The sequence below is a fragment of the Nicotiana attenuata genome, unplaced genomic scaffold (genome assembly GCF_001879085.1).
Source record: "Nicotiana attenuata strain UT unplaced genomic scaffold, NIATTr2, whole genome shotgun sequence".
NCBI lineage: Eukaryota > Viridiplantae > Streptophyta > Magnoliopsida > Solanales > Solanaceae > Nicotiana > Nicotiana attenuata.
In genome coordinates this window covers 85,277-97,816 of record NW_017672833.1, presented here as the reverse complement: position 1 = coordinate 97,816, position 12,540 = coordinate 85,277, and the positions used below count along the sequence as shown (strand labels likewise).

General features: G+C 39.4%; 1 protein-coding gene across 1 annotated transcript; it reads right to left on the bottom strand.

Moving 5' to 3' along the window:
* Nucleotides 1-595: 595 nt before the first annotated feature.
* Nucleotides 596-1,228, bottom strand: LOC109214637. The gene has a single exon (XM_019378576.1). The coding sequence runs from the start codon at nt 1,226-1,228 to the stop codon at nt 596-598; it is 633 nt and encodes a 210-aa protein (XP_019234121.1).
* Between the last annotated feature and the right edge of the window lie 11,312 nt (nt 1,229-12,540).

Below are 12,540 nucleotides of genomic sequence, written 5' to 3'. Positions count from 1 at the left end.
AAATATAAACAAAAAACCCCACACACACATTGACACATAGCTCACTTAGGATCATATCTATCCCGACTTTCTAGTCCAAATAGTTAAGCAAAGTTACAATCACACAATTTAAGGTACTTATTTAAGAGTCAAGAACTGAGACTAGGCGTCACAAATAAGGCACTCACTGCTCTCAAGGCACAACAAAAGTTAAGAAAAGTCATCTCCCCTTAACACTTAGCACAAGACTTCATTACTTCTACTAAAAGAAAAACTAACTACACCCGGTTTAAAGAAAACACTTAGAAAAGAACCGCGACACAAAGAAAAATCAAGGGGGAATTATTACACTACCTAAGAAGAACAAAATAAATTTTTTTTCTTCAACTTTAATCCCTCAAGAAGACAGCTGAGGAAATCCATCGTCGGGAAAAGTAAAAAAAAATCAATCAAAAGAAACGATTACAAACACACATATACATATATACATTCCCCACCCCACACTTTAAATTGTGGCATGTCCCCATGGCACACAAATAAAAAGCTAGAGGCAAAAGAAACTTCCCTGATTCATTTAGTCGGGGGCTGAATCGAAGTCGGGATCTCCTTTGCACGCTCAACCTAGTGCACACATCCACGCTGAGAGCTTCTTTTTTGCCTTATTTGGGTACACCCCACACTTATCAGCTTCACTCTTTCCGATTTGCTCTTTCAGGGCCCCCCTTTCTCCTTCCATTTTGAAGATCAGCCTTTCATGCCCCACTCTGAGCATGAACAGTCTTTCCTGAATATCTAGAATTGCACTGCCCGTAGCCAAAAAGGGTCTTCCTAAAATCAGCGGGACCTCCCTATTCTCCTCCATATTCACCACAATGAAGTCCACCAGAATCACAAAATTGTCCACCCGAACTAGCACATCCTCCACTATTCCTTCCGGTATGATTGTGGTCTGATCCGCCAGCTGCAAGGACACAGGTACCGACCTGATCTCTCCAATATCTCCCTCTAATTTCCTAAAAATAGACAAAGGCATAATATTAATGGAAGCACCTGAATCACACAAATATTTTTTAAATTTAGTACTTTCGAAAGAGCAAGGTATTGTAAAACTCCCTGGATCTCCATATTTTTTAGGGAGCTTATTCTGCAAGTTGGCACTACAATGCTCTGTGAGCTTCACCACCGATTTCTCTTCCGCTTTCTGTTTCTTGAACAATATCTCCTCCATGAATTTAGCATAAGCTGGCATCTGTGAAAGCACCTTTGTGAAAGGTATATTCACATGCACCTACTTGAACACTTCTAGATAGCGCTCGAATTGTTTGCCTAACTTCTCTCTCTGTTGCTTCTAGGGGAAAGGTAGAGCAGGCATGTATTTGCTCTCTTCAATCTCATTATTTGTTGCATTGTCACCCTTCTTCTTTTTCTGAGATTTAGTCTTCCCCTTCTTCTTCTTCAGACCATCACCTAACATCCCTGCACCTTTTTGAATGTTATCATTCTTCTACACTTCCACAATCTCTACCCGTCTTTCAACCAGCTCATCCTCTTGCTTTGCTATGGGATACTCCAACTCGCACCTACTCCTCAAAGAAACTACATTTATTGTCTCTTTTGGATTTCTTTCAGTATCAACAGGGAGCGTTCCTAGAACCCTCTCAAACAACAAAGTAGCTAGTTTCTCAACCTGTCTTTCCAGGTTTCGAAAAGTCATCTTTGATAACTGCACCATGTTCTCGTATAACAGAGCTATGGGTTTCAAGCCTCTCATTTGTCCTAATAATAAAGGCATTCATGAGATTTTCCATGCTAGACTAATTAGACTGTGGAGGCTGATATTGCTGTCTTTGTTGATTTTGAAAACCTGGAGCTCCTTGTTCTTGGGATCTGGAGTTATTCTGCTGCCATGAGTTCAGGCCACCACTTGGGGAACTCCAAGAAAAGCCTGGGTGCCTATGTCCTATAGAGTTAAAATTATTACCACTCTGGTAGTTGCCTCTGTCAAAGCTTCCCACAATATTTACCACTTCATCAGCAGCTAAAGCCTGACACTAATGCGTTGGATGACCCATTCCATAGAAATCACAAACTGGTGATGGTTGGCTTTGTACCTTGGCTAATGTCAACTTTCTTATCTCTTTGCCCATCGCGTCTAGTTGGGCTTGCACTGCTGTGTTAGAGTCTACTTGATGAACCCCAACTGATCTTTTTTCTATCATTACTCTCAACATGCAACTGGTTAGCATCTTCAGAGAGTTCATCAAGAATTGCTACGATCTCTTCAGGAGTCTTCTTCATTAAAGGACCTCCAACTGTAGTATTCAGAGTTCGTCGTGAGAGAGGTGTCAGTCCATCCCCAAAGTTCTGGAGATCCATCCATAATTCAATCCTATTATGTTGACACTTCCTCATTATCTCCTTGAATCTTTCTCAAGCCTCGAAAACTATTCCAGTGTCCGTCTGGCAGAAGTTGTGAATTTCCCTTCTGAATTTCACTATTTTTGTAGCTGAGAAGTATTTGTCAAGAAACTTTCTAGTCATATCTTCCCATGTCCTGATCGACCCCGTTGGTAAGCTACGAAGCCAGTGCTTCGCGTCATACTTTAGTGAGAAAGGGAATGTTCTTAAGTATACTGTATCTTTTGACACTCCATTGTACTAGAAGGTGTTCATGATTTTCTCAAAATCTATCAAGTGAGTGTTAGGATCTTCAATTACCTTCCCTCTGAAGACACAATTGTTCAGGATAGTTTGAAGAAAGCCTTGCTTCAGCTCGAAATTATTTGTTGCTACTGGTGGAGGTCTGACACTGGTAAGTCCCTGATTGTAGACTGGTTTGGCATAATCACCCAATGCTCTATCAGGCCTGGGTACAACATTCTCGAACTGGTCTTCAACCAAGGTTCGATTTAAATATAACCTTTGACCCCCATCATCGTCGATGGTCTTATCAGCAGCTCTACGGGCTGCCTCAGCTACTACCCGTGCAGCTTCTTGTCTCTCTATGCTGCCTCTCTTGCAGCTAAATCTACTTCGTCCTTATCGTTTTTACCCATGTGTTATGGGTTTGAAGACTGCCCCAAAATTTTTCCGGTCAGTTCTTTCTCTTTACTCAACAGTCGCAAACTATTTTCCACCTCTGGTTTGTATGGAATCAATTCATTTGAAGAAGGTCGAGTCATACCCCAGAGAAGTCAATCTGTTTCCTGCACACGGAAGAGGAAACCCGTGAAGAATAAAACAAAATAGAATTAAAAAAAATCCTAAATCAGCTAATTAGAACACTATTGATTGCCAATCCCCAGCAACGACGCCAAAATTTGACGAGCGCAAAACACAACACGAAATTAATGCTCGCTAGCCAAATATAGTATAGTAAATTATCGTCTCCACAAGGATTAGATTTCAATGTTCGAGTAATTTCTGGTTTAGTTGTTATTCAAGAGGATCAACACTTGAGTTAAATGATTATGAACTATGTTTAACTACTAAAATAAAGCAATTGACAATTGACTGCAAAAAACTAGAGATTAGCAGAGTTGGTTTTTTATCAATGTGAGGAATATGGGTTTGACAGGATAGGTGCAAGATAGCTATTTGGGAATCAACTCTAGTCTAATTCACTCTAATGTTCTAATGATTCTCACGAATTCACTCGATGATTAGTTCAAACGTGTAGTCAAGACTCCTCTCTCGATTAAATCTTAACTCTACAAGGTGAACTAACATAAGCAGTGTGAAGTATGCAAGCATGAGTTAATGGATTAGTCTTCAGAAAAACGTCTCTCGAATATTCTCCTAACTTGATTTAATCAAGAATTCAACAAGCTCTTTCGATTACTTAAATGAATCAATGAATTAATTCAAACAAAATAATGCAAAGATAATCACAAAATATTCCTCTTTCGATTAAATAGACCGGTGAATAAAGTTGCAACAATTCAAAGCTCCATAAACGAATTCAAGTAAGAGCAAGAGTTAAAATCCACAAATATTTATCAAAACACCATACCTATCAAACCTTAAGGGAAACTACTCCATAATCATGGAGGAAGTAATCACAAATATAATTAAAGAAAAAAAAACTTCAATTTAACGTTACAATCCAAATTCCCGTAGTGAATTGATGTAAATATGATGAAATCCTGTGCCTTCTAGCCTCCAATGCTCTCCAAAAGCTCCCAAGGTCAAAAGTCCTCTAAAAATCGTCTTTTTGTTGTATTTATACCATGAAGGAACGAGCCAGGATGAAACTACCCTTCCAAGCGGAAGTGGGACAATTGGACCGTGAAAATATACTGGCGTGGCGCCCCATGCGCCACATTAGTGAGGATTTTCAGAGAGTTGATTTTTTTCACTCTGCAGGAATTTTACAGTAGCGCCCCGCTACACATGGCGCAGGGCGGTAGTGCAATTTTCTCATAGTAATTTTGTTTTCTCACTTTTTGACATCCAGACTTGGTCTTCGACCCCCGAACATGATCCCAACTTAATATCTTGGATTTTTGCTCAGACTTCAAAGCTCTAACTTGTTCAAATTAGCTCCAAATTATCTTAATAGCTCGGAATCATTTTCTGCAAGGCATAAAACACAAAATAAGTGCAATTCACTATCCTTTAAGCTCAAACACAAGTAAAATGCAGTAATTAGAGTGCAAACTATGACCAAAACACGTGATTCTAGCCTACTATCAGCATTGCGCTCGGAGCCAGGCTTGTCATCTTCTTCAATTTCAATTGCTAAATCTCCTTTTCAATCTTATCTCTTTATCATTTTTGGATCAATAGTTCGTTTGTCTATAAATCACGTATCAAATTTAGCTGTACTGTTTTACCTATAAACATGAATTAAGATCCTAATCTCAATAATCAAACACCACAACTCTTTTTTTCAAAGTGGGAGAAACAAGGATCAAATCAGGAAAAAAAAGGGGTAATAAGGAGGAAACGTGAGGCTAAAACTAGAACTTAGCTTCTATGCAATCAATCTTTTCTACTCCTCCGTCCCTTTTTATAAGCCACTATTATTATTTTAAAATTTTACTTTATAAAAGTTTTATTTTGATGCTTCTTTATCTACTGAAATTATCTTTTTTGCGTTAAAAATAGTAATAAATTGATATGCTTAATGAGAAACCTCATAAGAGTTTGACTCTTATGCTCTGCATTTTTCATTTTATTTGTAGTTAGTGGAGTAATATATAAGATATCTTAAGGGAAAAAATTGGATTCCTTTGCTCCTAACTCAAGCAAATGAAGTCAGCTTTTGATGAACTTGAATTGCTTGATCAAAAATCGAGATCATGATATATACTATTTGTACAAGTCAAAACATAAAGCATGATTATACTTCACTCTATTACATTTTTTTGATAGTTATACAAAGTTTCATGTTGTAACGATCCGACCGGTCGTTTTGAGCTCTAGCGCGTCGTGCAACATTTTAAGGCCATGAGCAGCTCCACTTCAGGTATTATGACTTGTACGCATGGTCGGAATTGAATTTCGGGAAGTTCGGAGTTGATTTGGAAAGAGAATTCTCATTTCGGAAGCTTTAAGTTGAAAGAATTGACTAAGATTGGATTTTTGAGTAAACGACCTCGGAATCAGGATTCGAAGGTTCCAGCAGGTTCGTATGATAATTTCGGACTTGGGCGTATGTCCGGATCGGGTTTTGGAACACCCGGGAATATTTCAGCACATATTGTGGAAGTTAGCATTTTTGGAAGAATTTCATAAGTTTGGGTTGAAGTGCATTTCAGTGTTATCAATGTCCTTTTGGGATTTTGAGTCTGGGAATAGCTCCGTATGGTGATTCTGGTGTTGGGAGCGCGATCGGAAGTGAATTCGGAGGCCCGTGGGTCATTTTGGAGTTATTTGGCTAAATATAGAAATTTGAAGGTTATTGAGGAGTTTGACCGGAAGTGGACTTTTTGATATCGGGGTCGGATTTTGATTTCGGAAGTTGGAGTAGGTCCGTAATGTCGAATATGACTTGTGTGCAAAATTTGAGGTCAATCGGATGTGATTTGATAGGTTTCGGCATCGAATATAGAAGCTTGAAATTCTAAAGTTCACTAAGCTTGGATTGGAGTGCGATTCATGGTTTTAGTGTTGTTTGATGTGATTTGAGGCTTCAAGCAGGTCCGTGTTATGTTATGGGACTGGTTGGTGTGATTGGATGGGGTCCCTGGGGCCTCGGGTGTGTTTTGGGTGGTTTCGGATCATTTCGGGCTGTTTTGTAATAGCTGATGCTGGTATCTGGTGTTGTTCTTCGCGTTCTCGAGGATCCTCTCGCGTTCGCAAAGATGGATTTGGCTTCAGGGACTTTGTTCTTCGTGTTTGCGAAGAACGAAATCTCTATTGCACAGGTCTGAATTCGGGGGCTCATATCTCGCAATCTATAAAGAATTTGGAGATGATCCAAATCAATGAAAGTTGTAGCCCTTTGTGTCTAGTTTTTAAAAAGGTAAATTATTTAGCATTTGGATTTGTGTACAAAAAGTTATGGCTGGTACACTACAGGCTGTCCGGGAAGATAAAGAAGAAATTTGTGTTGCACAGGGCTGACTTTGGCAGCTTATATCTCAATATCTATAAGGAATTGGGAAATTTCCAATTTAGATCTTGGTGTCTGGTTTCAAAACATTAAACCATTTATCATTTGGAGTTTTGTACAAAAAGTTATGGCCATTATACTAGAGGCTGTCTGAGAAGAGTTTGAAAAATGATTTTTGAGAATTTTCTTCTTCGCGAACGCGAAGGGGGTCTCGCGAACGCGAAGAAGAGTCGTCTGGGCAGTGTATAAGTGTTAAGAAATGGGTTTGGCTCATTTCATCTCATTTCCTCCATGGGAGCCGACCTAGGAGCGATTTTGGAGCTCCATTTTCATCATCCATGTCAAGGTAAGTAGTTCCCACCTATTGCAAGTTAATTACTTGGATTATATCTAGATTTTAACATGAAAAATCATGGGAAATTAGTGAAAATTGGGGTTTTAAAGGAAAACCTAGAAATTTGATATTCTTGGAATTTGACCACGATTTGGCACGAAATTTGGAGAAAATTATATATTTGAGTTCGTGAGGTTATAGGTAGACTTTATGTTCGAAAAATTTCGGAATTCGGGCACGTCGGCCCGAGGTTAATTTTGTCGACTTTTCGATCGGGGTTAGGAATTGTTATAAATTGGATTATAATGAGTAATTGATCATATATTAATGAGTTTACATAATTATTGGCTAGTTTTGGAGCAATGTGTATCGATTTGAGTTTTCGAAAGGGCATGGAATAACGGTTATGGAACTTCGGAGCGAGTTGAGTCTCCTTTCTAACCTTGTAAGAGGGAATTGTCCCCATAGATGAGTTAATTGGTCATGTGCTCCTATTTTTGGGGGCTACGTACGCACGAGGTGACGAGAGTCCGTGCGTAGCTACTATCATGCTTATGTCCGGGTAGTCTAGGACCCAAAATCATGTTTTACTTGTGATAATCGCAACCTTATTGATAGTTTAAATTGTTTAAATTATACCGAAGTGCCAAATGACTTTCTAAAAGAATTAAACTTCATCTTCTTGACTTGTAAAAGAGAAATTTACATCTCCTTGAATAATTGTTTCCCTGATGAAGTCTTCACTAACTGTTTGAATGTGTGTTTCTATGTGTACCCGCGTCGCATGTATGATTCGCGAGCAGGGTGATTGTTTATTTATATTTGACCGCGTCGCATGTATGATTCGCGAGCGGGGTAATAGATGCATCTATGGTTCACGTCATTCGACCCTCTGGCAGTGCAAGTTTAAATATTGTTGGATCGGGTCGTACGACCTCGGCATGATTTGCGCATGATTGTATTGCTTGCCTTGATTTTTATAAATGAGGACATTGCTTTACCGGATTGAGAATAAATGTATAAATGGTGAAAACGGATTTGAAAATTTCCCTATGAATAAAAGAATTGTTTACTTGCTCCATTTTATTGAGTTATAGCCATGTTTATAGAAATCCTTGATTTATTGTACAATTGGTATTTTATTATTAGACCACTAGTAAGTGTCGAAGTCGACCTCTCGTCTCTACTTCTTCGAGGTTAGGCGGGATACTTACTGAGCATACGTTATTTTTGTACTCATGCTACACTTGTTGTGCATTTTTATTGCACAGGCACATGACCTCAAGTGGCCTAATGGGCGTAGCAGTACGGATGATACAGAGACTTAGGCGAGCTGCATCCCTCGAGACGATCCGCAGCCAGCAGAGTCCCTTTCAGTGTATTATATTTACTTTCTGTCCAAGTTTGTATTCCAGACAGCTATTGTACTTTATTGTATTTCCTAGTAATTGCTCATGCACTTGTGACACCGGGTTCAGGGATGATTTCGGGATTGTTCAGTAGTTTTGTAAAGACATCATTATTTATTCAGTGGAACTCATTATTTATTAAAAGAAGTGATTTCAGAAATATCTAAAAGGAGAAATTTCTAGTTAAATGGTGTTGGCTTGCCTGACAGTGGTGTTCGGAGCCATCACGACCCTTAGTGGATTTTCGGTGTCACGATCCAAATTTCACTAAGGGTCGTGATGGCGCCGGACACCACTGTCAGGCAAGCCAACCAAAATACTTAATTAAATGCTCGTTTTAATACTCTTCAAAACTATGACTTTCCTTCAAATTTACCAGTAAAAGATAATCGTTTCAAATCAATTGAATGTTATGCAGTTAATACAAAATACTTCATAATAATCCGAGAACCCGGTGTCACAAGTGCATGAGCAATTTCTAAGAAATCGAATAAAGTACAGTAACTGTCCGGAACACAAACTGGACAGAAAGTAAATACAATGTTGAGAGAGAGACTATACTAGATGCGGGTCGCCTCGAGAAATACAGCTCACCTAGTCTCCGTATCATCCATGTTGCTAAGCCTAGTAGGCCACTAGTAATACCTGTACCTGTGCAACAAAATGCACGACAAGTGTAGCATGAGTATGAAAACAACGTGTACTCAGTAAGTATCCCGCCTAATCTCGAAGAAGTAGAGACGAGATGGCAATATCGACACTTACTAATGATCCAATAATAATATTATTCATGCGATGAATCACGGATTTATTAAGAACGACAGTAGATTCAAATGAGCCACGAAACAGGTAAAAGTTCTTTTTTATTAAAAGTCTCCGGATTCATAATTCATTAATTAACAATTATCTCAAGTCGGGGAGAGCACATATCAATCTCAATAAAACTCAAAGCAGGTAATACAAGCATGCGCAACTCATGTCGAGGTCGTACGGCCTGATCCAAAATAAATGTAAAATATGCACTGCCGAGGGTCGAACGGAGCGAACCATAGATGCATCTATTACCCCGCTCGCGAATCATATATCCGACGCGGTCAAATTTAACTAAACAATCACCCTGCTTGCGAATCATACATGCGACGCAGGTACACATAGAAATACATGCTCAAACAGCAAATTAAGAATTTATCGGGGAACAGTTATCCAAATAAAAGCCAATTCTCTTTTAATGATTTAAGAAAATAAAGTTTAATCCTCTTAGAAATTCATTTACCAATTCGATAGGATTTAAGAAATTCAGCTGTCAATAAGATCACATATATTCCAAGTATAGCATGCTTTTGGATCCTAGACAACCCGGACTTACACATATTAGTAGCTACGCATGGACTCTCGTCACCTCGTGTGTACGTAGCCCCCACAAATAGGAGCACATAACCAATTATTTTACCTATGGGGACAATTCCCTCTTACAAGGTTAGAAAGGAGACTCACCTCGCTCCGAAATTTCCATAACCGGCTTCCAAGCCCTTCCAACGACTCCAATTGATGCACAACGTCCCAAAACTATTCAAACAACGGGCAAACCTATAAAACTTCACTCTAATACTTGTAACAATTCAAATTATATAAGTTCCCAACTCCGCTCGAAAAGTTGACCAAAATGCCCTCGGGCCCACGTGCCCGGATTCCGAAATTTCTCGAAGATAAATTCTACCCATAGCTTTACTAACTCAAATATACAATTTGCTCTAATTTTCATGCTCAAATTCAAGGTAAAATTCCAAAATTCCAAAATCTAGGTCTTCCCCAAAAATTCCAAATTTATACTAATTTTCCATGTCTAAATCCATGTAAGATCACATATTTAACTCAAAAATAGGAAGAAATCACTTACCTAGTGTTGCTAGGTGAAAATCCCTCCTTGCGTTGTGCAGGTTGTACATCCTATTATAATTTTCTCATGCTGTACACCTTCTGTTAAAACGCCCATAACTCCTTGTGGAAACATCCAAATGATAAATGGTTTGAAGATTTAGAAATTAGACTCGAAGATCTTTCATTTGATAGGTTGCACACCATATAACTCTTTATATATTCCGAGCTATGAGCTTCTAAATTGGTTCCATGCATCAGAAAATTCTATCGAAACTGCTCCACCAGCCATCTTCAATCGATCATAACTTTCTAATAAAATGTCCAAATCATGAATGGTTTAACTTTCCGGAAACTAGAATGCAAGGGAAACAACTTTTATGTTTTGCAAAATTTTCAGATTCATTATATATTTCGAGATATAAGCTTCCGAATTCAGCTTCGCGATTGCACTAGTTGCTATCAAAATAGCTTTCTGCAGAAAATTTCAGCAACTCTTTGGTCCGAAATTCATTCCGTTAACCTTCTGAAATCCACCCGAGGCCCTCGGGACCTTAACCAATTATACCAACATGTCCCAAAACATGATACGAACTCGCTCGAGGCCTCAAATCACATCAAACAACGTCGAAATCATGAATCTTACTCCAATCCAAACTTTATGAACTTTGAAATTTCAAACTTCTACATTCGATGCCGAAACCCATCAAATCACGTCCGATTGACCTCAAATTTTGCGCACAAGTCATATTCGATATTACGGACCTGCTCCAGCTTTCGGAATTGGAATCCGGCCCCGATATCAAAAAGTCAAACTCTCAGTCAAACTTCTCAAAAACCTTCAAATTTCTATCTTTAGCCAAATGACTTCAAAATGACCTACGAACCTCCGAATTCACTTCCGATCGCGCTCCCAACTCCAGAATCACCATACGGAGCTACTCCCAGACTCGGAATCCCAAACGGACATCGACAACAGAAATGCACTTCAACCCAAACTTATGAAATTTCTTCCAAAATGCTAACTTCCACAAGGGCGCCAAAACGCTCCCGGGTCATCCAAAACCCAATCCGGGCATACGCCCAAGTCCCAAATCCTCATACGAACCTACTGGAACCTTCGGATCCCGATTCCGAGGTCGTTTACTCTGAAATCCAATCTTAGTTAATTCTTTCAACTTAAAGCTTCCGAAATGAGAATTCCCTTTCCAAATCAACTCCGAATTCCTCGGAATTCAATTCCGACCATTCGTACAAGTCATAATACCTTAAGTGAAGCTGATCATGGCCCTAAACTGCTGAGCGACGCGCTAGATCTCAAAAAGACCGATCGGGTCGTTACATTCTCTCCCACTTAAACATACGTTCATCCTCGAACGTGCAAAGAACTGTGTTGGGGTTGTCCGAAATCACTGTTTAACACCTCGAGCACCTACTCGTGCTACCACAACTCAGCTGGGCACCCTAGCTCGATCAATCTGAAGATATCCTTTTTCACTTAAGCAAATAAGCCTTAGAGCCCAATTCCTACATCCGGAATTCTCTGCCAGGCCTGTTCCAACATACGCTCACCGTATCAATAACTTTCCGCAGTACCAAAACATGACTGCATACCTTAGCTGAATTCACACCTTGCACCACTTTACTCACAGGACGACAATAACATTCTCTGATCAAATTGGTCGAAATTCCACGAATCTGATGCTCCCATTGCACCTCATGACCTACATAGGTCTTGCTCTAACTATTACAATACCGCCAAGACGGAAGAGGTGTGTAGAAATTCATAGCCAACTGTTGAATCAACAAATCATTGGGTCTGTACTCCTGACAAGAACCATCACCTCATTCTGAACCAAATAATGGTCTTAGCTCCTTAATATACTTCATATAATCAGATTGCACTAATCCTAAATCCAATGATCTCGTCTCGCCCAGTACAAATCGCTCAGGCAATAAGCCACCCCGGACATGATCACAAGTCTTATATGATGCCACAATGTGCCAATAGGATATGAACTCGAACGTGACAAAAGGAAAATAAATTCTGGAAGGAACTACTCAACTCACGCACTAATATGAAATTTCCTTAGAAAATAGGAAGCAAGGCATACAAAAATAGCATATAGAAAACTGTACTCAACATCACACTGTTGCGGCGTGCAACCCGATCCAAATAACATACCCATGGCGGCGTGCCACCCGATCCACACATAGAATTCACATAAGGAGATATATATCGAGCTAAATTGCTCATTACAACAAAATATCGAATATCGGTCACAAGCACGCTAAGTGCATAATACCATCCCTGGGGAGACATATAGTGCCATAGGCTACAAAACTCAAGCACAACTGAGGTGCGATATACGATCTGAATCTCG

What these genes read in the sequence shown, in the direction of transcription:
- LOC109214637 (XM_019378576.1), bottom strand. Translation starts at nt 1,228, where the DNA reads ATGCCAGCTTATGCTAAATTCATGGAGGAGATATTGTTCAAGAAACAG.